The sequence below is a fragment of the Taeniopygia guttata genome, chromosome 1 (genome assembly GCF_048771995.1).
Source record: "Taeniopygia guttata chromosome 1, bTaeGut7.mat, whole genome shotgun sequence".
In the NCBI taxonomy this organism is placed as follows: Eukaryota; Metazoa; Chordata; class Aves; order Passeriformes; family Estrildidae; genus Taeniopygia; species Taeniopygia guttata.
This window is the reverse complement of record NC_133024.1, coordinates 66747545-66775156: the sequence shown is the minus strand read 5'-3', so window position 1 is coordinate 66775156 and position 27612 is coordinate 66747545. Positions and strand designations below refer to the sequence as shown.

The window sequence follows — 27612 nt, the reverse complement described above, 5'->3', positions numbered from 1 at the left end:
CTAATTTAAGGGCACTCTTCTGGCAAAAGTTTCAGCTGGAAATTCAGTTCTCACTCTTGAAACATTAAGTCACAGATCCACATTGTTAAAAGCACATCAGAGGCAGGAGTGCAGTGCACCCAGTTACACACTGAATTAATTCTTCTCCCTTCTCTCCCCCCTGCCAGGCACCACCACACGCCATCTAGTGAAGTAACAAAGAACGCTGCCAGACATACCTGCACATGTAGGCTACCTTTATCGTATTAAACCATGAAACAATGCCTACTGGAGAGAGCAGGCTCTTTTTTTTTCAAACTCAAAACTATTTGTTTTAAGGTAGCTACCCTAAGGAAAGGGCCTTTCCCAGCTTTTGCTGTTACATAAACTGGGGCACTTATCATCACTACTGTGATGGGATTGATGTGAGCAGAAGACAAAATTTACACAAAAATTACTTAATACATACTCAGTAAGCTTGAAGAGGCCTGTAAGGTATCTGCTGCCTAAAATACTTCCTGGCTTAAAGGTAGATGCTGTTTCAAAACTAACTTTATCACCGTGTAACTGCAGCCCAGAGTGAACTGAGTTCCTTGGCCCTCGAAAGCCACATTCCTGCCGTCGGCGTGGCTGCAGCCTGCGCTGCGAGCTGAGGAATCCCTGTGTCCTTCCTGCTTCGGGCTGTCGTGCTGCAGCAGCCGCCAGAGCTGCAGGAAGTAATGCCGAGCACACACCCTCCCTTTGTGCTTTAGGAACCTTCCAAAGGCAGCAAACACTTGTCCTTTGTCAGCGAATAAAGCACAGAGCGTAAGACACAGAAGATTTATAGGTGTGCCGTCCCGGCACTGCGTGCTCGGATTTAACCCTCACTCAGATCCCATTTACTTTAATAGGGATGTTGCTGCTAAAACCCGGCACGATGTTTAAAATATTTACCCCATAGAGAGCAGATAATCTGGGAAGTAACAAGGTGTCATTTCCTACCAAATGTGCTCTCTGACTATAACCACATGTTAATGGTACTATTTGGGGGCATGCTAGAGGAAAGAGCCAATTCACCACTCAGCAGCACAGTTAAGCTGTGCCGCCATGTGAACTAGGAGGGCTCTGTTTGCTGTCATGCTGATATTTGTCAGATAGGAAAAAGAAAAAAAAAACCTGTAATATCAAAGCTGGAACATCAGGCTTCCTTGTGTGTGGTTTGCTTTTCTTATTTTTCTTTTAATACTCAGGACAAAAGAATCTTTTTCTTGCAGTCCAACTCTGAAGTTTGTTAGATTTCTATGAGTGCTTCAGTGGTGCTCCTCACACATGACCACCACAGATGACATGGTGGTTCTAGAGATCATGTTAAGCATGGCAGAAGGATGCTTCATGTCAGGAATTCTGCCTTCTTTTTCAATGTCAAAATGCTACCTAGCCTTTCATTTTGCCAGGATTTTGCCCATTTCTGGTGTTGACATCAGCAGATTTTGCTGTCATTTGCAATATGAAGCAAAGACAGCAGCTGAGTTCTCCCATCACTTCACCTCCCCCTTGCTCAGTTCTGAATGAAGGCACATCAGCACTGCACAGCTTAAAACCTCTGAAGAAGCCACAAAACCCAGCAGCCCCTATGAAACTGTAGCCTTTCTCCTGCCCAGACTAAAGTGGTGCTTGATTGACTCTCCTTGTCCGGTGGACAAGGAGACTTGTTATGAGATGTATTAATGAGTGTGTTGGGAGGGATTAACCACAGTCCCTCACCTTGAAACTGCTTCAGCTTGATTTCTTATGGAAATGAGGGCAGCTGTATACATATATTTCAGTCTCTGCTTTTCTGCATATCTGCCCTTCCCCCAGCAATTTCTGAATTCTCTGACCACTGTCAGCAATCTGTAACAGAGGAGTAACAGTCTTAAAGATAATTAAGTTGCTAAATGTTCATTAAAGCTGGCCATGAACTACAGGAGAAAGAACCGATTGTCATTTAAAATAACAATGTTGCTCAAAACTAACTTGTCCCAAAGAATCCCTGCCGGGGAGGTTATTATGCGAACCCTTTTTTCCCTCCCTACACATGTATTTAGTAGAGCAGGATCCATCCCTAAAAACTACAGTTTCTTTCTAGATTATTTGTAAGGTAGAATCCCAGATATTGTATTGCATAGATAATTAACCATCAAACACTAATGAATTCCTTCAAATGTGGTGCAAGGTGCCACAGAGAGTGTGCTGTAACATCCTGCCAGATGAAGCAGTCTATTCAAAACTGTAGTGGAATCACTAGTAGGGTTGTCCAAAACACTAGAAATAATCTAGTGGGATTAAAAAAGTTCACTTTCATGTGAAGTACATGGTAGCATCCAAACAGTTTTTATCAGGTCCCCGCACAGAGCTTGCTGGGTTTGTTGAGCTTGTGCACATGTTGCTGTTCACCCATTTTGTACTCTAACCCCATCCATTTTGTGCATGCTGGCATGGCAGCAGCAGCAGCAGCATCCCTGTCTCAGGCGGTTTGCAGGAAGGAATCACCTCACTCTGCAACCCTGCCCCACAAATACAAGAGAGCAGAGTCTCGAAGCACAGATTGAGCAAGGAGCTGACATCGCTTCATCAGGAGCCCAAACCCCCTTGTGCTGTGACACAAAGGAGGGGTGGGAGTGACAGACGTTCCCTGCTCATCCCTGAGCCCAGAGCTACCACTTGAAACAGATGTCTGTGTGAAAAAGGCCTCACACCTGCCAAACCACCAGCCTCAAGCTTCCTTCCTTGTTTCTTCAGGCCTCAGAATAATAACAGCATTTGTGCAATACATACTGCAGCCTGTGGTTTTCTCTTGTCCCTGTACACATGCTATTGAACCTCCCCGGAGCAAAAATCAGACGGCAAAGCCTTACAAGATGGCAGAAAAGAGGTGAGCGGTGAAGCAATGTGTACTCTGCTCAGCTGGGTTTACTTTTCAACACCAATAATAAAGGAGGAAAAGCGTGGGTCAGTGTCACAAACCCTGCTGGAGAGGCATTTGAATCTGATAAATGCTACAAGCACCTCATTTGCACGTAGACTGCAGAGCACTAAACTAGGAAAATAACCCGTTAACAGAAAAGTCATCTTGAATCGGAAACTTTCAAGATTTCATTTTTAACTGTGGTGAGAATTTAGCATTTTATTGCTGCTTTGCTTTTGGTTCCTGTTTTTGCTAGCATTGAGAAATGAGGTGCCTTAGGAAGCTGCATGGTATGTAACAGGCAGGAGCAGCCTGTATACAAAGGAAGGAAGATGATGTAGCAGAACATTGTTGAGGAAAGATCCTGTTTGTACAGAGAGCTGCAGAATAGTAAACCAGAACAGAGCAGGGATGTAGAAATGAAAGGAAATCAACCCAAAATTATTCTGAATCCTGTTTGTGTGCAGGAGCCCACTAGAGCTACCAATAAAATTTAAAAATCAGGCCTGCCTTTTCTCTGATTTCTTATTCTGTAGTGGAATGGAAAAGAAACAATAAAAGAGGGCAGACATGCTAGCTTGAATTCCCCTGCCAGTCTTTCCTCCTAGTGCAGTCCTGAAACAGTGACTGCAGCAGCAGTCAGATTTGTATCAAAACTGCTAGAGCTGACCAAAAGTTTCTCAACAGTCATTCCTAGCTGTGCTTTACCCCAGGGACACTTATTTCAGGAAAAACTTCTGAAAAGGTCCTGACTACCTTTCTGATTTTTTGAGATATATTTTTTAAAAATCTCTTAGGGTTTTTTTTTTTTTTTTTTTTAACAATTAACTGATTGTATGAACTTCAGTTCCTGATAAATATTTGCCTCTGTAGATGCTGTATGTGTATCAGAGGGAAGTGACTTCCCTGCAATATATGCCCATTTCAGGTCACATACTCTTTTGTTAGCCCTTTTAAAGCACAGCCGTGTAAGGTCATTACATTCTCTGAATAAGTCTCGAATACAGTTGTCAATAAACTCATCTCCTCAAAGTCATATCAAATATCTTGATAACATCTTGTTATCCCTGCAACAGGAGGATTAGCCTGTGAGTAATCTGGGTGGTGCTGCAGCATTTGGGGTTTTTTTAATTGCTTTAAGTGCTTTATGGTCAAATTTAGACCAATACATGCAAATCCTGCATCCAAACCTGAGCATTTGTAGTTACTTTTTTGCTTGTGTGTAACCTTCTTGCTTTGGTGTGAGCAACTTTGATCTTTGATACCCTGACCAGCTTCCTGCAGTAGGTGGAAGAAACATTCTTAACTGTGTCTGCAAGCTGCGTCAAGAGTTTATCAAAGCTGCTGACTCCTAAAATTCAGGCGAGCAGTGCTACAGCACATACTATGAATGACCTTTTTATCCTGGCCTGCTGGCTGTAAACAAGCTTTATACAAACATAGGCAAGGAAAGCACCATACTGAGGTGTTTTTTGATTTCTTTGTGTTGTTGATTTGGGTGGACCCTGCTGAAGTCCCCTATAAAATAAAGGCAGTGCACGAAAATGCCTCTCCCATGAAATTTGGAATAATCTTAATTGTAACACGCCAGAGATATTCTAACATATATCAGAGGTGTCCTGGACCTGAGCAAAGAATAACGTGATTCTTATCCCAAGGCACACAAAATGCTGTCAGCCAGTACTGAGTTGCGATAGAATCACTGATTCAATGAGCTTCAGTTCCTGATAAAATGTTTGGGAGAGAAGTAACTGGTCAAGGAGTTTTTCTAGGCATTGAGAACCTAGAAAGCCTGCTTCCTCAGGAAATTTCCATGGGGAATTTGCATGGTTTGCGCTTTTCTATGGGTGATGAATTATGTCACTGGATAATTTTGGTCATTCTAATGGCAGGTGCAACATGGGTGGGCAAACAGAAAGCTAAAAAAGAGGGCTAAAATTCCTCCCTTGTATTAGATATGTCATCATATTGGAGATGACATTGGAAGAGCATGCTCCTCACAATGTGGCTGGCACCACTCACTCTCTGTGCTGATGGGGTGAGGCAAAGCGACACTGGAGACAGCCAAAGCTCTTGTGCACAGCTGTAGCAAGGGGGGACAGTGCCATGGATTCCATCAGCTCTCCCTGCCAGGCATGGTGAGGTGCTGTATGGCTAGGAGATCCCCAGCCATAGTGGAGTGCCATGTGGCCAGGGGATCTTGGGACTGGAGGGCTTGTGGGCAGGTATGGGCTCCAGGCAGCAAGTCCTGCCTTCCCATGTGGCATACATATGACATCAGGGATGTGTCTGGTGTATATATATCCAAGTGATCCCTCCTAGAAGTCCCATCCCATGCTGGGGACATGTGGGATGTATGCCTTCCCAGAATGCACACTGTCCCTTTCACAGCTAGCAGTGAATGACCCAACTCTCTATGAGGCAGCAGCAGTGCTTCGAGTTTTAATTTTTTTTTTTTTTAATGTCCCAGCATACTTCCTAGTCCCTAAGTTCTGCTGCCTGAGTATGCCAGATGGCACCCCAGGTGGGATGGGAGCTGCAGCCACGTAGTTCAGGTAGCCATCAGCACCAAGGAATGTAACTGCAGGATGTGGGTATGAGAAGTGCCAGCCCAGGTCTGCTTCTGCTGCTTCAGTGTTGACTAGGCATACTAAAAACTTCATTGTGGTAAGGAATGTCCTCTCTTCTCACCATTTTGGTACATTTCTGCAGCCTTTCTGGGTTTGTATGATGCATGTCTGAAAAGGAAACAGGAAGGAGCTGCAAATGGAAATTTCAAGCCGTCAGCAACAGAACAAACCCCAACCAACTTCCCATAGCCAGGGCATAAAACCTAGGCTGTGCACTTCAGCTTCAAGTGACAGAAGATGCTGAATTTTACAGAGTCTTCCAAAATCAGCAAGTGCTGGAGATGAAATAAGTGTCTTTGTCTTGGTTCTAGCTGCCCCAGGAGAGGTCCCAGCTTCCAGCATCCCTTGGCACAGCTCTGCCTGTTGCCTGTGAGCCCTCCCTGAGATGCTGCTCCTTAGGCTGGCCACCCTATTTTGTGTGGAGGTGTCTGTGGGAGAAGAGCTTGCCAGGTATAAAAGCTCTGCTGTGCTGTTTGCTGATGGGGGAGAGAACACTCCCTGGTCTGTTTTGTTCACAACATAATTCACAGTGTCACATTTGTCTTTGGCTTTATTAGAAATATACCAGAGAGTTTTAGCCCATAGCTGTATAATGCATGTCCAGCTGCTATGAAAATGCATGCGAATAGAAAAGATCTATGATATGAGAGCTGAATACCTATATTGTCAAATATTTCTGTGCGTACACCATCACCCCAATCCAGAACTGGTCACCACAAACAGTGCATGGAAGAGTACAGAATTTATTTTGATCTCCAGTTAATCAGTTTCTTACCCAAGGACTGATGAGTGTATGACCTTTTTCTAGGAAAGAGCCACTCCTACCAGCTATATAATTTCACAAATCCACAAAACAAACATGTTGCCATTTTGCAAAACCCTCATACCTATGGAATTCTCATATCCTGCAAGGTGTGGATTTCAGGTGAGCAGTGCTGGATTCTTTGATTTCTTTGCTAGGCTGAAGGAGCATGTACAATACATGTGTATCTGTAAATTGATATAAATCCAACTGAGACTAAAAAAAATAGCGGTGAAATTGTGCAAGATTTGCAGACTTAGTGTCCCATACAGGTCTGGTCTGCATTCATACGGGTGAGGGCTTCCTTATATGCAAGAGTGAGGATGAGTGAAAGTGTGATTGTCCCATAGTACTGACAGATGAAAAATATTATTTTCTAGAGCCATGAACTCTAGACTTGGTAGAATGGGCAGAGAGAGGATAATTTTCCTTGAAAAGACTGGGTAGCTGAATAGGGATTCTTTTAAATAGGATGAAAGTAAGAGAGCAAGGAGGGCAGATTATCAGTGCTTCGCAATTGAAAAAAAACTGTGAGCATATTCAGTCCGTGGGGAGATGAATGGAGAGAGAAAGCAAGTCCAGAATATGTGAAGGTAGAATCTTCATAAGGCCTTGCTGCAGGGCTTGTTTTCTGTGCTAGTGGTTTGGGGAACTGGTAAAACTGGACTGGGACATTAAAGGCTGTAATCCCAATTCATCATTTATAGCCTGCTCGTGTCCCAGCAGACATGTCCATCCCAGCCTTCCCAGATATAGTGAATTGCTGTATTTCACAATCATGGGAAGGGCTTCCCAGCTGCATGATCCAAACGTTTTGAAGTGACACATGGTGCATTATATTAACTTGGTTCAGACAACCAGCTTTAAACATCTGAATCTGATTTCTTTATGTTGATTCCTCTTGCTCAATCTTTATTTCAGCTGTGTGGAATTCTCAGACCTTTCTGACCTTGACTTATCATTTCCTGATGTTTTATTGCTAAGTCATTGAGGTTTCAGGGAGGCTAATGTTTCTAAAATGTGCACACCTTTGATTGTACGCATGGCTGGTGTGTCAGAGCAAACTTTTCATATGCTCTGTATGTATCACTGTCTGCAGTGCTGTGTGCTCTGCAGTTGCACCATTTGGTGCGCTTATCTGCATGCCCCATTAGTGCAGTCCTCCTTAAAATGTGGTTGTTATTTAAGGCTTTTCAAAAGCTCAGCCTCTGCACAGTACAAAATTTGATCTGAGCCTACGTCCGCTCTTGTCACTCAAGTACAGGTTCCATCTGTTCCCCTTTTCCTCTCCCGTTGCTGCTTGCCACATCCAGACCACATGCTGCTTATACATTGTACAATAGACATTTCTGCACACACACTTCTGAAAATGTGGCTTAGTGCTTTATTGTTCACATGTGTCTTGTTGCTTAAGGCAAGTTTTATCAGTAACAATTTTGTTGTTTACTGACACATAGAATAAAATGGGTACTGTTAAAATGTGACTGGAGGAGAATAAAAAGACCTTTGATACACCAATTACACAATTTCTGCCAGCCTTCTGATCATTCACCCCTGCCAACATTTCCCCAAATTCTGTAGTTACCCAAGAATAAAGCAAGATCCTAACATCACTCACAGTAAGGTCACTCCACTCTGCATGAGGCCGCTCCATGTTCGTAAAGATTCACCAGCACCTCCCCTGCTCCTGTTTCTGGTGAGGAGAGAAGATGGGACCTTCTAGCTCTCTCTTCCAGCAAGGCAGCCCTGGCTTCTGCTTGAGATGTCCTTTACAGGTCCCCTGTGGTACCTTGCATAATGGTTATATTCTTCCATTTGGGGAAACAAAATCCCCTACAGGAGCTAGTTCTGGAAGTGGAATCAGTGCTAGGAAGGCCTATGAAGGTGCTTCTCTTGCAGGAGCTGAGCTGAGCTCTAGCAGCTCCCCCGTGTGCAGACTGGAGCACACCCAGAAGTATGTAATGACAAGGGAATTACTGAGGGCAGATTCCCTGGGAGCCTTCTCAGGCCTTTCCCATCGCCCCTCGTTCCAGACCTGTGGTGAGACTGGAGTATCTGCAAACAGATCACACTGGGTGCAACTCCCAGTAATGTTCCTGGGTGTCTGCAGCAGGGATGGCACACAGCCCAATACACCCAGGATTATTGGATTATTATTAGTGAATTATTGCCACCCAGGGATTTCCCACACCAGGAAAATCCCCAACTGCCCAAAACCTCCAGTTTCCCACCTGAAGAAACCCAAGACCTGCCCATGGCAATGATAATTTCCCTTACTGGGGAGACCACAGATGGTAGGAGTAGACCCAGTTTCTATCAGATGAAAGCTCCCCTGCCAATGTGTGCTTCTGACACACAGTCCCCTACGAGCAGCCACACAGCTCCGCTTGCATCCTGCACATGCAACCAGACACTGAAAAAACACCTCAGAAAAGGAACATGAGCGTTTTCTGACCATGGACTACAGCCATGGCTCATAGGGTGTCTCATGGCTGCTGTTCCGCCCTGTGGCTCCCATCCCACCCAGTCTCCTCTGCAGATCAGCAAAAGCAGTGAGGAGACCCAAGGTCTCTTTTCCCTCAGAAGGGCTGGACAGGAAGAACCAGCTTTTGTTTGCACCAAAATACTCATCATTTTCCGGTACAATTCACTGCATATTTTGTGTACTGCCATGTACCAAATTTGAGGCCATCCATTGGTCAGAGAGGAGGCATGAAGGATACATAAGAAGAGAATGGGGCACAGCTCTTGGCAAGTTGTAGTAGATTGGAAAGGAGGCAGGTAGGAACAGAAATGAAGCAAGTGCTTAAAAGAGTTACTCAGGAGAAACAAGGGCTTTAAGTGACATCTGAGTACACGAAAGAAATCACTATCTGTGGTTTCCACTGGTGTTCAGAGTGCTAAAAGCAGAAGTGGTTACTGAAGTCTAAACAGGAATGTGAGGCTGAGCTCTCAGCTTCCTCCTAAATTGTATGATTTACAGGCTCACATGCAGAAGAGGTCTTATTTTATAGAATTTCAGGCCTTTTTGAAACAAATTGCTTTGTGAGCAGTGGAACTAATGACTCTTGGTTTCCTGAGGGTCTCTGACCACTGCTTCATACTCACCTCCCTTCTCTCGCCTCCTCCTAAAATAAAATGGCTGCAATGAGCCCCACTCTTCCCTCTTTATATGCTCTAAGAGCCTTTCCTGGGCTGCAGTGAGGTCCATATGTGCTGGCTGATCAGCTAATGCATACATGGCCAGCCAGCATGCACATAGTTGCTAGCCAGGTGACTGCTGGCTGCATTTCTTTAGTTGAGGTCCCTGCCCCTCACACAGCAATCAGTTTGAACAAAATTCAGAGAGGAAATCAGTAGCTATTGAAATTTCTATCTTTCAGTCCTATGTGAAATCAGGTACAAATTATTGATGGAGCTGGACAGACAGATGGAATCTGAGCTAAAAAGGTGGATGTGCATATAGGATATTAGTTCAGGTTCTGGAATTCATTTCTCTCTCTTTCTCTCTCTCTTTTTCAGCTATTTTTAACCTGGATGTGTTCTGTGATATGTTTCCCACACAGCACAGAAACTGGCATAGCTGAGGGGTGAGTGAGTGGTGGGAGAGGGGAAATCAGGGGATGCTTATGTTGGTGCTGCTGCTGAAAGAAGTGCTCATCAAATGATAGCCTCTCAGATCTGTGTAATGTGGAGTCCCACACCTCCCCACAGAAAAATTGTTACTCTAAATATATTCACAGTCTTAAAGTGCTCAGATACAGGGCAAAAAGAGCTACAGAAATTAAGGGAAACTAAAAATAACTAGCAGAAACAGCAGCCAGTTTTGAAATGTAATGTTTTCTGTTATGGCTTAACATCTTGGTACTGCCCACATTCAAGACACCCCTCTGCACTGGATCTCATAAGGAAAATCCTGTTTGTGGCAGCTGAGTCTCTGCACAAAGTGCACATCAACTCAGAAACCCTTTATCTGACTTACTATACATACAAACCTCGAGCTTGAAAGAACAGAGGTTTTATATGGAAAACATAGGAAAAAGCTTCTTGAACATTAATCTACAAAATGAGACCTCTAATTGTGAAGCATTTCTTCAGTTAACTATAGATAATTACAATGTGTGAGATCTGCCTTTTCCCCTATGTTCTGTTTAACACTGTTTGTTAGACATGAAAGGAAAAGAGGATTAAAAGGCAGAGGTGGTATTGTAAACAACCCTTCAGGGGAGGTGGGAAAACAACAGTAACTCTCTCAAACAGAACACAAAGATGCCCTTAGGAAAAGGTTTTCAGTGTCCTGCATTTGAAAGTTAATGAGTAAATTGATGTCAAATATTGCTTTAAGGACTGACAGTGCCATCTTTAAGATCTCAAGCATGAACCACAACTGAGAAGAGACAAAGGGAATTTTTAATGGGCAATAAATTGATTAATATTTTTGATGCAAAGATACAAGCAGGTTAGTTCTCATGGGATATGGGTTTGGTCTGTGTTTCCTGGCACTGTGACTTTATGTCTTTCATTTGCTTTACACTGTGCTTTTGATGAAACACTGATTTTTCTTTTAAAAAGGAAAAAAGTGGTCTTAGTAAAGGATTATCTTTTGAGTTACAGTGAGTCCCTTGAGGAGTACAGAATTGGCTGGTCTGGGGGCTGTGTAGGCATGTGCCAGACCATCTGCCCATTATTCTGTTATGCCTCGCCTCACACCAAGCTCAGGTTGCTTGGTCATCTCTGCCCTTGCAGAGACATTGCAAGACCACATTGTACAGATGCCTTCTTCACCCAGAACCACCTGCCAATAATATTTCAAGACCCTACTGATGGCTTCCCAACCTTTTACCCACTCAGGGATCCCAAAACCGTAACGCCTGTTCCCAACTCCCTCTTAACTTATCCTCACACTTCAGAAATGCACAGGCCACTTCACAAACCTTTCCTACTCCCCATTTCTCAAAAACATATTTTGCCACCACCTCAACATTGAGACAGATCTGCTTACACTACCATAAGTTGCCAGCCTCAAAAAAAGAGAGAATCAGCTCCTCAAGTTTAGACACACAGACACAAGGGAGCACATGCCCAGCCTTGAGGGAGTGACTCAATAACACATCCACCCTCTTATCACTGCTGCTCTCTGGCTCACTTAACCTATTCCCAAGGGTCAGCCACTACCTTCCAGTACTTTCTCTGTGGATAAAAAACACTTAGTTTAACTCTTCTGCTCAGCTGCTATGTTCTAGCTCTTACAGAGCAACTAAAACCCCAGTCTGCTCACACTTTCATGCCAGACCCTGCCTCTCAGAGCTACGAGTTGTACTGCTCCTTGAAAACCTCCCATCCTTCTCAGAAAGGATGGAGAGAAGCACTCAGCTTCTCTCCATGAGACATCCTGACCAAGTGCAGCATCTGCCCTCTCTGCAGGAGAGGTGCCTGTGCTCCAGCACACATCACATGACTCCCTTGTACTTGCAAGCTTGAGTACTTCAGTACTTGGACAGAGAGACACGTTTGGCTCCTCTGTGTCATCTGCCTCTTTTCTCGGGGCATTTTAAAATACATTCCCACTCTCCTTCCTCTCATTAGTTACTGGGTTAGTCTCGAGCTTATCCCTATCTAAATGACATGCTGCCAAACAGACACATAAGCTTTCACTTGGCTTCCACCAGAGAATGTAGCTTCCACCAGGAAATGCAGCTTTGATCTGCTAAGAATATAACTCTTAGCAGTTCTTCTGCCCCATCAGAGATGACACCATGCGGGATCAGCTCTGCTGTGCCTTTTCTCTCCCCCTTGGAAGTTACCACCAGCAAGGGTGCTAGCTTCACACTATCCAAAAGCAAGAACTGTACTTACCACACCTTTCATACACAGGTACATACTCAAACATACATACACTGGCTCTACTGCATCCTGTCCCTTTTCTGACAAACTAGAGTATGAAAGTAGAGAAGGAAGAGGATACTGAGGTGCTGTATGTGTTTATGAGAGAGAGACTGCTTGAACCGAGTGGCTGTGCTGTGTGTGGTTCTAGCTAACTGGCACAAGGCTCTAGCCAAGCTTGTTGTGACCCTCTTCGGAAAAACTGGAGTTCTGCTTTAGTCTGGCTGATAAAGTTGGTATTGTGAAGAAACCAGAAATACAAGTCCTCCTCAAGACCTATTCTGTGCCCCAGGCAAGAATACAAACAAAGGCTTCTCCCTCCAAATTACAGTGAAAAAAATCAGGTAATCTCAGAGCAACCCCGGGTGGGAAAGCCTTGCTTGCTGAGGTACATGAAGTGTGTACTTCTAAGAGCAGTGATGTGAGACTGGGGACAGCTGAAGCAGGGAAACAGAAACCCATTTGGATAAAGGGTTTCCCCATGGTGCAGAACCAAAGAAGAGCTTCAGCACTGTGCTCTTCCTAGGCACAAGAAAAATCATCTTGATGCCTCATTGGATTTGACTCACCAAAAACAGCATCACATCCAGCACAAGGTGAAGCACAGAGGAATTGCATGGGTAGGTGTTTGTAGAGAAGCAGATGGAAAAGGTGGGTGCTCCAATACTATCATGGCAAGCATGGCAGAAAGAGGAAGAGTTTGAAGAGGGCTAGGAAAAAATATCAAAATTCTCTTTACCATGCATGAGATCAATCGTACAGCAACGTTAAGTCTGGGTCTTTTGAGTGGGAGGAAGAAACCTCCCAAGCTGAAAGCTGTGCTCCCATCCCCTGTCCTCATCCAATGCCCAAAAACTCATGGCAAGCATCAGTATTGTGTGGAACACCAACCCTAGTACATATCAATGTAAAAATCCTTTAATTCTAACAAATTATGAATTCCATCACACTCCTGGGAATGTCCAGTTTCTTAGATTGTTTTCTGCTCATTCTGTGCCTTGATTCATGCTAGACGTGGATTTATTCTTTAAAAAAAAGACACTTGGACTGAACAAAACAGTAATTTTACTGAAAAACCTGTCCTGAAAAACCACAGTTCTGAAAAACCACACTCCAACATCCCTTCCCTTCCATTCGCTTGCTGCAAGTGCAGTGCTGAGCATAAGTCATCCCTCCAAATGCAGGTGTCAAACTCAGAAAAGGAAAACCAAACAAACTCCTGGGACTCCAGTTAGTGAACTGACTGAATCTACACTGACTGTTAAGTGCAAGCTACACTCCAGAACTCACTGACACCTCCCTGAAATCCTGAGGATGCACAGTTGGAGACCCAAAGCCAGACCTATAATGTGCTGTAGAAAAATAACAGCTGCTGTGAAGTCCCAAGTCTTGCCATAGCAGGGACTCTTTGGCAGAGATTTCAGAGTCAACACATCTAGACCCCAACACTGTTCCCATCGAGTACTGGTGTGTATTTTAACTTGGACAGTGCCCAATCTGCACAGTTAGTGTTTTCCACACAAAAATGCCCGGTTGGTAAACTTCCAAGAAGTTCTATTTTAGATTCAATGAAGAACAGCAGCTTTCCATGGAACTTGCCTCTCTTGTTTCCTCCTCTCTTTCCCCTCACCCCAAAATAATATTCCTAAAAGACCTATAAATTTTCATTTGGAAATGCTACCTGGGTAGCCTCATGGATGTCAGAGTTCATTTGTTTTGTCCTTCAGGCAGTGGGATAGTTTCATTAGAAGTCCTCTTGTACCTTGAAAAAATACTTGGGGGGGCAAAGAAGGTTACGGAGTGTCCCATCTTTACCTTTTCAAACTGCTTTTCCCTTGTCTCAAAGAGAGTGCAGTAGAGGCTCTGCTGTTGGCTTCTGAAAATTCGCAGTTTTTAACACTGTGCTGCTGCTCCTATGGTGTGTATGAGTGTGTGGTCACTCATCACCATGAACAGCGAGGAGCAGAATCACAGCTGTGGAGAAGCCACAGAGTATAGATCTGCTGATGTTCGATTGCCTCAGAGTGGGAGATACACACAGATCCTACTGGAAACCTCTTATTTTCCTGTATCCACATTCCCCTACTTCTGCATAAAAGTTGTCCCACAGTCTGCAAACCATATCCTAAACAGCTGAAATTTGCAGGAGCATGCCATGTCCTTATCAGCTCCCGCTTCGTGGTACATTTCTATACTTGTTTTGTCCCATTCTGTGTCTCCATAGCACTCATCCAGCAAGAACTGAGCTCCTTCCAAGTTGTAATGATCCTCACTTGTTCACTCCCTCACAAACAGAAATCACTTTGGCCAAAAGCCAGGACTGCAAAAAGGGCCAGGCACACAGACGGGCAGCTTAAAAGCACCTCAGCTTTGGGAAATCCTGCTGGGCTGTAAAAGCTGCCACAAACTCAAATCATATCAAACAAGGCCTGTCTGATACTTCTTTGGCTTAATCCCCAAACTGGCTAAACTGCTTTTCCATACAAAGTATTTCCAGGTGGGTTATTAGGTCCTGTATCCCTTCCATGTTGTATTCTCTCACGGTTGAAAAAGACATTCCTTAGAACAAGCTATTTTTAAAAGAAAAGCAAATCTTCTCCTTTATATTTCTGGTTCCTCTAAACCAGAAGGATACTTTGCAAGACACAAACTGTTCCCACTGAGTAGCACATGGGTCTTATCTGCCCACAGTGTCTGTGCCTGTGCAGGACTTTTCGGCTGGGGATATAATTTACATTTTCACAAGATTGATGCTGGTAGAAATGCCAGCGTGAACAGTTATGCAAGTATGCAGGGTCATGCTCTGTTGAATCTAGTTTCCCTTCCTGTATTTTTATAGCAGCATCACTGCAGCCACATTTGAGTCTATGCTGCTTTAATTGTACCAGAGGAGTTAAAAGGAAAGAACTTAGCCAAGTGTGCCCCACAGCTGGTTGCTGGCTGAGCTGTGTGAGTTGCAGTGTGAGGAGGCAGAAGCCTGGCTCCACGCAGCTCTCCCAGCTTCAGGTAGGCACACTTGGGCTGTTTTACACGTGTGCACACGAAGATTCATCAGTAAAGCTTTGCTGAAATAGCTGCACCTATACAAAGCCCTCATGGTGTAAGACAGCAAAGCTTTGGGTGGGCTGGTTCGCTGCACTCCCTGTGATGGATGGAGCAGGCAAACCATTGACTGACCTGCTGTGACTTGGGCCCATTGCAAAAATCTACGCCCAGTGTGATCAGGATTGTTGGAAACGGGCCACAAGTCTGAGACCTGTAGATCTGTAAGTGGATACTGCATGACAGAAGTACATACAGAAAAGACAGCGTTTTCATTTGAAAACCGTAAAGTTAAAAAAAAAAAAAAAAAAAAAGGCAGTTTGTTGGTTGATTCGAGTCTCTAGGGTCTCTGAAGAGAGGTGGAGACAGAACAGTATGTAACGCAGAGGTTTCTGTGAGTTAAAACAAACTGTTTCACTTTGAGACACTTGCAGACCAGATGATCTGGTCGTGTGTCTCCGGGAAAAAACCCCCCCAGTGCCCAGCAAGCTCTGGCCAGGCGGCGAGGGCCGGGGCCCGGCAGAGCAGCGGCGTGGGGCCTGTGCCCAGGGAGGGCTGCCTGCGCACACGGTGCCAGCCAGCATTTTTCACAGCAATGCTGGAAGAGGCAGGACTCGATGGGAGCCCTGTCAGCTGCCTGCCGCCTCGCCAAGCTGTGCAGTGCTGCAGCCGGTCCGCAGGGCTGCATCGCTGCACAGCCCCGCTGCATCCCCGTGACTCGGGGTCCGGGAGCGCAGGAGCCCTGCAGAGCCGCCCTCCCGGGCCGCGATCTGACATGGCCCACGCTGGATACCGTCATCTTTTTCCAAAGACGGCGCTGCCAAGCACTGCTGCCAGCGGCTCACGGCTGCGCCAGGCGCTCGGCCAAAGCTCCTGCCCTTAGCCCACGCCAGCTCGGCTGATGAGCCCTAGTGAGACAGCCCTAGCGAGGGCTCCTCTGGGCTGCAGAACAGCCTGGGAGTCCTGGAAAAAAAAAAAGGCATTACCAGCCTGGCAGAGCCTGGAGAGAACCCCGTGCTCTTGAGGGAGAGCAAAATAAAGCAGGAGCTGTTGCAAACATGTTCTATAGTAGAAAGCCCCACCCAAATTTCACTCCTCACTCCCACTTTATGTTAAAAAACAAACACAGTCAAAAAAAAAAAAAAAGAAAAAAAGTCAACATTTGCTACTGCGTGTTATCCTTGCTTCCATGTGACCCAGGCATGTGATTAAGTTGTTGATACTTGTTTTTTCTAGGATCAAATTCATAGCTACTGTAGAAGCCTGTGTAACTTGTCACAGCAGTTCTCTACCCTGGCAAGTTACACAAGCTGAGGAGCTTCTGTCTGCCACAGTGTATCCTGCCTATCTCAGCCTTCTCCCTGCACGTGTGGCTTGGCTCCCTCTCTCCATCCCGTTGCAAAGCCACATTTTTAGGAAAACAGGCAAAATTCCTCTTAGCTTCACTGCCGATCTTGGTGAGAGGCCCCCATCCCATGGTAAGTCAGTATTTTCTTCCAGCCTTTCTTCCTCTTGGAAGTGTTACTTAAATACAAGAGAAGGATAAGACTCCACCAAAAATAAAAATAAAATAAAAAAAAAATAAATAAAAAAAAAAAGGCCCAGCTTGCCAGCCCACTGCGTGCTCTGTGTTTGGTTTCCGCTCACAGCCTGCACAGCCCTGCCTGTGTGGATCTGTTGAGTCATGTTGCATGGCTGGATGGGATGGGGCTGTTTGCTTCAAGCCTGCTTTTTGTTCCCAGCTCTCCTGAACCATCGAATGTTACCCGTGCTAGGGAGCCACAATGTTGACATCAGGCCCCTTTCCTTCCTTGGCAGGCAGGAACTCTGGGGATCAAGGGGGCCATATATAGCCTGTGCAAGAAAAGCATGGGGACACCCTTTTTCTGAGGGGGTAGAAAGAACCATGGCCCTGCTCGTGGTGTCTCCCTGTGACCAATGTGCAATGCACTGGGCCACGTCACAGCAGCTTCTCAGGTCTCAGTAGTTCCTGTGGATAATGGGGGGAACCTCTGCATCAGTGACTGCTTTTGAGCAAGCCTCTGAGATACCTACACAGGACCAGGCCAGCACCTGATCTGAGGTGTCGTATTCACCAACCTGGAGTCCAGCCACGGGTCTGTGGTTACACAGAGGCATGAGTAGGAGCCAGTGCTGCACTGATGCTCCTCAGACCCTGTCAAGGGAGCACTGGGGGTGTGAAATGCCTGTGTCTTACCTCAGCATTAATTCCTGAGTACCACAGAATCATGGGGTGTGTCAGGCTGGAAGGGACCCCAGTGGGGCATCTGGTCCAACTCCCTGCTCAAGCAATGGAGACACTGCATGGTTTTTGAAGCAGGAATCAGGTGTAACAGTCATATAATCTTCCCTGTACAGAAAAACATTATATTTTTCTGTGGATGTCTTGTTTTGTTTCTGTCAAACATAAAGCCTGAAGGCAACACTGGATGCATGCTTGCTTTTCCCTCTTCCCAGTGTTTCCCCTCCTCTGTACTTTGCCACCCTATCTTCCCTCTTGTTGGAAAGGTAAATCTTTGAACATAACAATTTATCAGTCCCTCTTTTCATATTGCCTGGATTTGAATAAGAAAGTCAGAATCTCTAAAACTCATTGAAAACTCCTTTATTTGCTCCATTCTTTGGGGAAAAAATTGTGGTGTTAATACTCTACCGTTTGAAAAAAAAAGTGATATTTGGAAAAGGCACATTGCTTTTAATTGCAGTCCAGACTGTCAGAACCAGAAAATTTTAGGCTTTCTATGCTGAAGTAAGAAATCATAAAATTGGTAACTTTTTTGGTGTTGGAAGAGACCTTCAAAGATCATCTGGTCCACTCCCACTGCTGTGGGCAGGGACATTCTTTCATTGGATCATCCGACCTGTCTTTTAACATTTCCAGTGATGAACATTCACTTTTCTGGGCAAGCTGTTCCAGTGTCTGGGAGTAAGTCAGCATACATCATATCCCAAAAAATATGTTTATTTCTATGTTTTTTAGGTTTTGGTATTCCGGTCTTCTTGGTCATGGCTTGTGTGAGTACCTAGTTGCTTCTCTGGTCTCTAGGACTGTGGCACACTAGTCTGAAATTCCTTCTTCTCTCCCAAGGAACTCAGGCAGCTCATGTCTGTTTTGCATCAGATCTCTCACGCCTATGACAGAGGCTGAGATCTCTGTGCACTACTGGTTTCTTTTTGCTGAACAGGAGCCTCTACATTTTTAAAAAATTTTATTCCCATGGTTGGGGAAGGTTCTCTTTTTCCAGATCAAACCATCAGCATGGAGATGCCAATTATCCATAGATCCCTGGGCAATTAGTTGGATTGGGTTCAGTGTGTGTATTCAGGAGCAGTCAGTATATTTTTTTGTTTGTTTGTTTGTTTTTTCAGATCGGTATAGCTTGTTGTTTCTTGTTGAAAATTAATTTCTGGTATTAACAACCCTCTCTCTTCTCAGTTCTCAGAACTCTTTTTTTTTTTTTTTCCTTAGTGGTGCCAGCAGGAAACCCATTTCTGATGACAGATATTTATAGGAGTAATAGACCTTCAGTTTTCCAGATTTCAACTGAAATGTCTACTTTGCATTTCAAAAAAAAAAAAAATAGTCTGAAATACTTTCAGAAGGTCTGCTATTTTCTGAGAAACTCTATTAAAAATTAATTTTCAGTTCTTTCCTTTTCTTCCTGCCAATATTCTCTGACAGGTGGGTGTTTTTTCTGGCCAGGAGTGGGGCTAATCTGTTTTCTTCTTATCCTGGCAAGGCCTATGGCTCAGAGATTGCCCCTGTACTTGTACTGCTGCTGAGGGCAATAAGCTGAAGCTCTTCACCAAAAAAATTCAGCTGATTTCAGCTGATTCTCCCAAATCAACAGCTACTTTCAAAAACAGAGAGGAGTACTTTTGCCAATCTCACATCTCTCTTATTTCCCCATGAAAAGTTACTCAGACTTCTGTGCCAGCCAGAGGAGAAGCATCAACTCTCCTCAGTGGTCATCACAATTAACTTGAAGCTGTGAGCCAGAGCTGCATTTCTTGAGCCCAGAGCTCTCCCATGCAGGAGTTGTATCTTTAGTGAAGGGTGCCACATTAGGAAAGAGCTTCCAGACTCTCAACAGCAAGTCTGTTGCAATAACTTTGTTGATCAAATAAAGTTTCTGTTCACAGCACAGAGCCAGAAACTGTTTTTGATTGCAGCCTTGAGGGGTATTTCTTGGCTCATAGTCAATGTTTTAAGCAGTGTGCTGCTCTACAAGTCATTACCAATGTTTGAAATCTCTTCCTTCTTACTATTATCCTCAGAGATGTGGAATGAAGACTATTTACCTTTCCCTCATAGTTCATTATGATTATTAAGCCAGGTATGAGGACTTGTGCATAAGCGTTGACTATAGCAGGCCTGTTCTGGCTGTGATATTATTTTCAGAAGAAGTGAGTATATTCAGAAATATGGCCAAGTTTTTATTTTTTTCTTCTCCTAACTGTATTTGCATACAAAGATTTCAAGATTTCACAATACCAGGTTGTATATGCACTCTGTGCTGAAAGCAGTAATAGCAAGGTTTCTCACTGCCACATTACCAAGACACTTAAGCCTCTTCATTAATTATCTGCTGCCTATGCCTTCAGATTCCAGCATCTGTTCTCATCACTGCTCATTCTCTTAGCTGCCTTTCCACCCCCCACTGAATTTAAAGATATTTTGGGTGTCCCACCTGCCCCCTTGGATCTTACCAGTTCCTATGAAACAGATCCTGAGGTCATCTAGAGAAGTGAGGGGTGACTGAGGTCCCAGTATAGATGAGGGGATGTGAGCACTTGCAGATGTGTCCATACCACACACACAGCAGCTGTTTCCAGCTGGAACCACAATGTGCTGCTGTGCAGTGCCATGCAGGGGTGCTGAGAGGGTGGGAGGGGGTGTATATATCCATTGGCACTGGGTTACACGGCAGCAAAAGAACAAAGCTTGTTCAGCCAGGCTTTGACCAACCTGGCTATGCTGATTCTAGCCTTGGAAGCACCTTGGGCTCTGCAGACCACCTTCACTTGGTGCAGTGAAGGTGTATCCTGAAGTCCTTCATGGCTGTCTAGCTACACAACTGAGCCCTGTTTTCAGACCCATTTACATGAGACTTCCACATTAACAATTACATTCAGGCTCCTCCATGCCAAAATCTCTTTGGCAAATGCAAGTTGCTGTTATAAGTCACTGCAAACAGCGGGTAGATTATTTGTTACATCTGAAGTCCACAAGTAGTAATTCTCTTAGCCCCTTTTTCCAAGGATGGGAAGATGGCAGTGGTGAAGATTCTGCTGTTGATGGAAGTCGGAACACAGAGAGCAAGCTGTGATGGGTACAGAGCCTGAATTGTCCTTTTCTTCCCTCTTAAATTTAGGCTTGACAGGTCACTGTGGAACAACCTGATATATTTGTTCTCTGGATGGAAAAACCTGAAATTTCTCAGGCTTTTTATTTGTCTTATTTCATAAGCACTTCACTCATCTTTTAATAAAAATGCGATGTCTGCATAGCCCGTGAGCACTTTCACACTGTACAGTTTTCTACTGAAAAGCAAATATTTTCCTGCTCTGAAGAATGTGTTTTTTTGCTGGGCCCATCAATTTGCATATTGTCCCCATTGGCAATATCCTTTATCCTCTGCTTCCGGGTCACTGTGGCACTACTGCAGGAACAGGGCCTGTTTCATGACTTGTTCACGTAGCACCTACAAAAATGAGGTTGTAATCTAAACACACATCCCTAGTCCATAAATACAATAAATTGGCATAATGAAAATGGATAAACTGGGAGTGCATTTCATTGTGGAAATAGTACCTAATATGGGAATAATTCCTAACTCCTCAGGGTTCCAGTACTCCTTTCTTCTTTGCTCACCGCAAGATGGTTTGTGTTAGGAATGATGACATTTGCTGAATTAAATTTCAAAAATATCTGAGTGGCAGCCCTACTGGGCCAGAGTCAAGAACTTTTCCATGTTTTCTAGTGCTTAGGCAATGTTCTTGGTTGGTGACTACTGAGTTTTCAGTTTATACTCTCAATGACACATTGCTGATGGCAAATATGATCTGACTCTTTGGTCTGGAAGTCTTAGCAATACAAATCTGTTTTTATAACTTTGCTATGCCACGCTATCCAAAGAGAGAGCAGCATTAGCTAATAATTCTGTAGATATGTGGATGGCTTTTATTAATAATATAACCAGGTATTTTGTTTATGTTACAGTCCCTAAAAGGAAATGCTCACAATCAGGATCATGCTGCATTGAACTCTTCGTAAGGAACAAGACATACATGCTCCAAAGCAGTTGACTGCAAGAAAAAATGGATATAGATAGGATCATGTAGGGCCAGGAGCAGGTATGGGTACAAGGCTCTGCTAGCAGAACTGAGTAGTGGGGACAGTGTCTCATCTTGCACGGGTCTGTCACCAAGGTTAAGTCAACCTGTGTCAAAACTGTGTCCATGAAGAAAAAGAGACAGGTCATTGCCATGGAAGACTCCCTTCTGAAGGGAGAAGACCCAATATGCTGTCTGGAACAACTTCTGAGGGAGATCTGCTGCCTCTCTGTGACATGGGTTAAAGACGTGACAAGAAAGCTTCTTACTCTCAGATTGTTCTCCACTATTAATTTTCAGGTAGGCAGCAATGAAGTTGCACCAGGAAGTCCAAGGAAAATCAGGAGACACTTCAGAGCTTTGGGACAATTGGCTAAGAGATCTGGATCACAGGACGTGTTCCCCTTATCCTACCAATTGCAGGGGATGATAAGGAAAGAAATAGGAAGAGACAACAGATCAATACCTGGCTCTGAGTCTGGTGTTACCCTCAAAATCTGTGGGATTTTGATCATGGGTCAGTTTACATGACAGCAGGGAGACTAGTAACAGATGGAGCACACGTGTCTCAGAGGGGGGAAAGGATCTTTGCACTGAATACTTGGAAAAATTTGTTCACCAAAGGGATTGTCAAGCACTGGAACAGACTGCCTAGGGAAGTGGTGGAGTCACTGTCCCTGGAGGTATTTAAAAGACATGTAGCTGTGGCACTGAGGGACATGGTTTAGTGGTGCACTTAGAACTGCTGGGTTAATAGTTGGACTCACTGCTGTTATAACTCTTTTCCAACATAAATGATTCGATGATTCTGTGACTGCATTCCAGCCTATCCATGTGCCTTTAAAATCAATATTCAAGATCCTCTCTGTTGCTAGATCAGAACAGAGTTATCTTTTAAGCAGTAGCAAATGTTCAGATACCAAAAAGACCACATAAAACTGTGGGTACATATAAAATGTTGTCAGTTCCCGGCACTTACCGGGTACTCCTCCAGCTCTAGACCATGCATACAGCCCCATACATGTAGCAGCTCCTCCAGACCTTGTGCCAGTCTCCCTGAAACTTGAAAATGTGGTACATGCAGGTGTACTTTCTAATGGTAGCACATTTCAGCAAGGTGCAGTGTTTGGTGTTAGTGCAGCTCTGAGGGAACTGTAGCTGCTCTGCGTCATCTTCCACTGATGCCATCTTTGCCTTTGCTTCTGTCTCCATTCAATCTGTTTTGATTAGGTTCATCATAGCCATCACAACACTGCTGCTGTGGAGCTCCCCAGAATGTCTGGCCCTGCCTGTACCTGGCACATGGAGCAGAGGTTGTAGGGCTGCTGTCTGCCACGTGAGGAGAACTAACAGAGCTGCTGGGAGCAAGTCATCATGGGCTGAATACAGTTTGGGGTGAAAAGGCTAGCACAGGCACTTGGCTGCCAGAACATTCATGAGTAGAGAGGAGCCCTGAGGCAGCACTTTTGTACCATGTCTTCACTTTGAGGTTTGGATCTGGCCTTGAAGGCATCTCAGAGCCCTCGGAGGCTTTGAGGGTAGTATTGGGGCTGTGTATGGGTGTGCTGTTGATGCATTATAGAATTCAGAAGGCAAAAGCTTGGTCAAAGAAACAGCAATTAGTCAGGAGGTGCCTAAAACTGAAGAGAACAGATGGAAAAAGTAACCCAGATGTATGAACTAAACAAAACAAGTTGTATATAAACAGTCTCAAACTGTTTACAAGGTCCAAAAAAAAGAGGAATACAAAAGATTTTTTTTCTGTTTGAGAGCAGAGGACACATGCTGATTCTTTGTCCCTTCCACCAGTGTGGGACAGCTCGTTGCTGGTGATGACACAGTCTGTGCCTGTGGTGTTTTGGGATGTGGGGCTCCCCACATTACACAAGTGCTTCACCCAGCCATTTCTGCAGTCTCTGCCAGATACATCAGGAGAAGTGTAACAACTACAGGCACCCGCTCATTTGACTTATTTCTCTTCTGCCCTTCTCGCTGTATCAGAGCACCAAATCATCCCCTGCCCTGGAGCAATCAGTCATTAACGAGGACCTTGCTACAGCCAGGGGTCTTCTCAAGCCACTGCAGTCAAGACTACTTCTGGGAAAGAGAAAGCAAGTTCTATTTTCATCTGCTGCAAAAAGAAAAAAATGACAATTTTAAAATCCTGTGGTTATTTTTTTACCCCGTACCCATGCAGGACAGCATGGTAAGCTGCAGCACTGCAGAGAGATGGCTTGTCAGAAGCTTGTCTACCATGATGAGTAAATAAAAATTCAGCAAATATATCCCCTTTTCCCAAGAGAGGGGGAAGTTGGCAGAGGACATCCAGAGGATGCAAAGGGCTAGCAAACATTGCAAAGACTGGAGTTGCATGGAGTTGCAGATCTCTGGCTAGAGAGAGAAATTGCTTCAGGCGGCCAGAGGATGCTTCATGAGCCCTCTGTTCGCAGAAAAGGAGCCTGCTGAAGTGTCTGTGGTGTGCATGAGTGGAAGCAGCAATAAAGTAACTGTGCTAGGATCCTCAACTGAACAGAACCTGCTGCAAGGAGACATGGTCTGGGTTAGTTGATGACAAGCAGAATTCCCAGCAACAATTGCCTCCTGCCCTGGGATATCTATTCTTCTACCATTTAGCTCTAAGTGAAGCAATTGGACTGTCAACACTCATGGCTAGACCATGCTCACAGGACCACAAGCCATGTTTCTACAGCAAAGTGGAGACTGAAGGTGGGCACAACACACCGCTGCCTGTGGGAGGAGGAGGGTTGGAGAGGGGCTAGGATTTCTTAACCTTTACTGCTAGCTTCTTGGAAGGAAGACTGCAGAACCTGCTTCTTAGCTGGCATAAAAAGACACATATCCATGGATCTGTGGAATGTTCATTTCCTTCACTAGGAAAAGAACAGAAACACAAAAACATTGGTTGGAAGAGTCCTCTGAGGCCCAAGGTCATCCAGGCTCCTGCTTAGCACAGGACTATCACATTACATCAAGTCAGCTTTGGCATTGTCTAGCCAAGTCTTGAAAGCCTCCAATGATGGAGAATGCAGAGTGTCCCTCTCTGGGACATGTTTTCTGTCCATTCTCTTTTCCCAAGCTCCAGACTGGGTTTGTTGCCCCTCATTTGTCCATCTGTTGCTTGCAGGATGGATTGGGGCCTGTCAGTCTCCCCCTGAGGGAGGCGTGATTTGCAGCAGGTCCTGTTGGATCACCCCTCCACCTCCCTGTCTCTGGACTAAGCCCACCCAGCTGGCTCAGCCTCTGCTCCCAGCTCACACGCTCTGCCCCAGCTGTCTCAGCGCCTCTCTAGCTGGCTCTGCTCACACTGATGTGTCCAAAGCAACACGGGACATCACCGGTGGCCTCTGTGGAACAGAGGCTTCCCTCTCCCTGCCAGCTACGTGCCTCTTCCTGCAGTCTGCCAGGCACTTTGTCCTGCTGGTGATGCCAGCACATGCTGGGCTCAGACAAGGTGGGACCTGTAATTATAGCAACATGAGAAGCAGCAGAGGTCTCATTCACTGCACTGGAGATAGTACAGTAAGCAAACAGTTTTAAAATCCAATTTCATAGACACAGAGATTACATTAATCTCTTTTAATAGCTAAACAATTCAGTTTTCAAGACAGGACAAAGCATGGGATATTCTTGACAAAACTGGTGCTTCAAAGGTGCCTACATCAGATTTCCAATCCTAACTCCTAAGCTCCTAATGGTAGAATTGTATCCGATTGTATCTTTTCATACAGTAGTGCTACAAAACTTGCTTTTAATCTCCTCTTTTTATAACATGCTGTAGATGCCTGGGCTTGCCTGTGGGAAGCAAATGTAGATTGTCTTTGCCTTCAAATTCCATATGAGGAAACTTACCCAACCCTCACCAACTGATCTTGGGGGCCTGTGGAACAATAAAAGCCCAAGTTATCAAAGTATCTGTAAACTGGCTTCTGATTTCTAGCTGGAGCACCTCCCTGAATCTGGACCCTTTGATTTAAAGTAGCTGCTTTCTTTCACCATGTCTCAACAGGCAGGAAAGAGCATTGCTTTAATTCCTGTTGGCTCAGTAGCATTAGCTCAACATGAGGAAACCCCCCCCCTTCACCTCTAGAAATGCAAAAGTGAATGTGTATCTACACTGGAATCTTCTGCCCTTGTAGTAAGTACTATGTAATATACAGGGATGTTTCTATACTGCCAAAAATATTGGTATAAAACTCTTTTCTTGCTGACACTCTTTTGTTTGGAGAACCCAAATTATCTGTCCTGGGGAAGGCACAATTTATTGAACTAGATTGCACGTTTTTAGAGCATTTTCAGGTCTTGTGGTCTAGCCATATCCATTTTGGGCTGATTTATAGTGTTTGTGTTGTGATTTAGGTCTCTGAAAAAATGAGCTCTAACAAGTGATGGTGCAGTGACTGAAGAGGACCCACCCTGCTGCTTTTACTGCTCTACTGCTCTGCTGGCAAAGACTACGGTCCCTGCAGTAGACCTGGCAGAAGACAACATATGTCCAGGGCAGAGCTGCTCCAAATGGCATTGGAGTTGAAATCTCCAAGGAGGTGGGATTAGACTAAACAGAAGACTGTGAACTAGACATACTGAGATGTTGTCCACAATGGTTTATCCCCACCTAGAACAGCTCTGCTTCTGTGCCTCAAGTCCTAACAAATCCTGCCCCATGTTTCTGTCCCCTCCTTTACACCAGAACTGGCAGTCATCTGATGTGAATACAAAATTAAATAGAGACTTCAAGCCAGCCAAAATTTCTTCTCATTCACCAAGAAGTTGTAGAGGGGACTGAAATACCACCAACTTCTAACAGATTAATCATGATACCTGTCTCTCAGGTAGTGGTAAAAGCGTCCTGGGGTCTCAGTGCCACTCTACCCTGTGGTCTCAGAGTGATGTCAAGCAACAGCAGGTAATAGTGTCATCTGCTTATTTGTTTTCCACTCAAACACTAATCTGGGGCCAGAGCCTTCCTCTGATGCTCCTGTATGGCCAGTTAGCAAGGCTCTGCTGCCAGGGCAGTCCCTTATCCTTCAGTGTAACCTCTGTTCTGCTACAGGGGGACCTTCCGCAGTGGTGGCCTGGCTGTCAGGAGCAGAGCTGTCATGAGCAGTTGTCTCTTTCCCCTCCTGACTCAGAGGGTGTCTGGCCAGAGACTGCCCTTGCATCCCCATGCAGCAGTGAGCAGGAATGACAGAAGGAGAGAGTCAGGACTGACTGACCTGAGCAGTATTTCCCAGCTAAATTACATGAGAGTTTTCCTCTCCCTGGCCTATTACTAACATGGCAAAAATCAGTGGGAAAATGCCTGGGCCTTAAATATACAATGAGCCTTTCCCCACCCATTACCACCTAACTGATAAGCTGCTCCAGGCTATCTTGTTTATATTTATGAGTCTTTAATACCTCGTAGCATTTGTGTTTGCCTTGAAGCTACAGGCAGCTATGTGCTGTAGCGTGCTGGATTTTTGTGCTGTAAGTACAAACAGATGTTTGAAGATCTGCTTTGAAGCAATCTATGCCCTCTACATTCTTTCCCAAGACTTCTCAGGAGTAGTATGCGTCACTATATTCAGAGGAAAGCCTTGAAGGGCAGTGAGAGAGGAGACACATAGGAATAGTTAGAAAGTGGAACAGGAGCACATAGTCACAGATCTATTGCATAAATCCTTCACAGCAATGCTTCGGACATCAGTATGCATAAAAAAATTTGTAGGCCCTCATTCCTACAAAGCAGCTGCTGCTTTATGCACATCTTTTAGGCTTGCCTAGCCTAAGGACAGACTCACTAGCCAGATCTTTGTTGCCCTCAAGGGCTATTTCCTGCAGCCTAAATAATTTCCCTGATGCCAAAAATCACAGGGTGAGCAGAAACAGTAAAACCTGAGCAATGTGCACAGATGGCCCTTGCTCACTTCCACTGCTTCTGCCAGCTGCTCTTAGGTGTGGAAAAGCTTCAGTAGGCAGACTCAAGTGAC

The 27612-nt window shown here is 44.8% G+C and overlaps 1 protein-coding gene across 1 annotated transcript in view; it reads left to right on the top strand.

The window, feature by feature from the left end:
- Positions 1 to 27612, top strand: part of LOC121470071 (uncharacterized) — a 78072-nt gene that overhangs the window by 19759 nt on the left and 30701 nt on the right. The window contains exon 2 of the mRNA XM_072930320.1: positions 9863 to 9930. Coding sequence (XP_072786421.1) covers positions 9878 to 9930 — 53 coding nt within the window. The 5' untranslated portion in view covers positions 9863 to 9877. The remainder of the gene's footprint in view (positions 1 to 9862; positions 9931 to 27612) is intronic.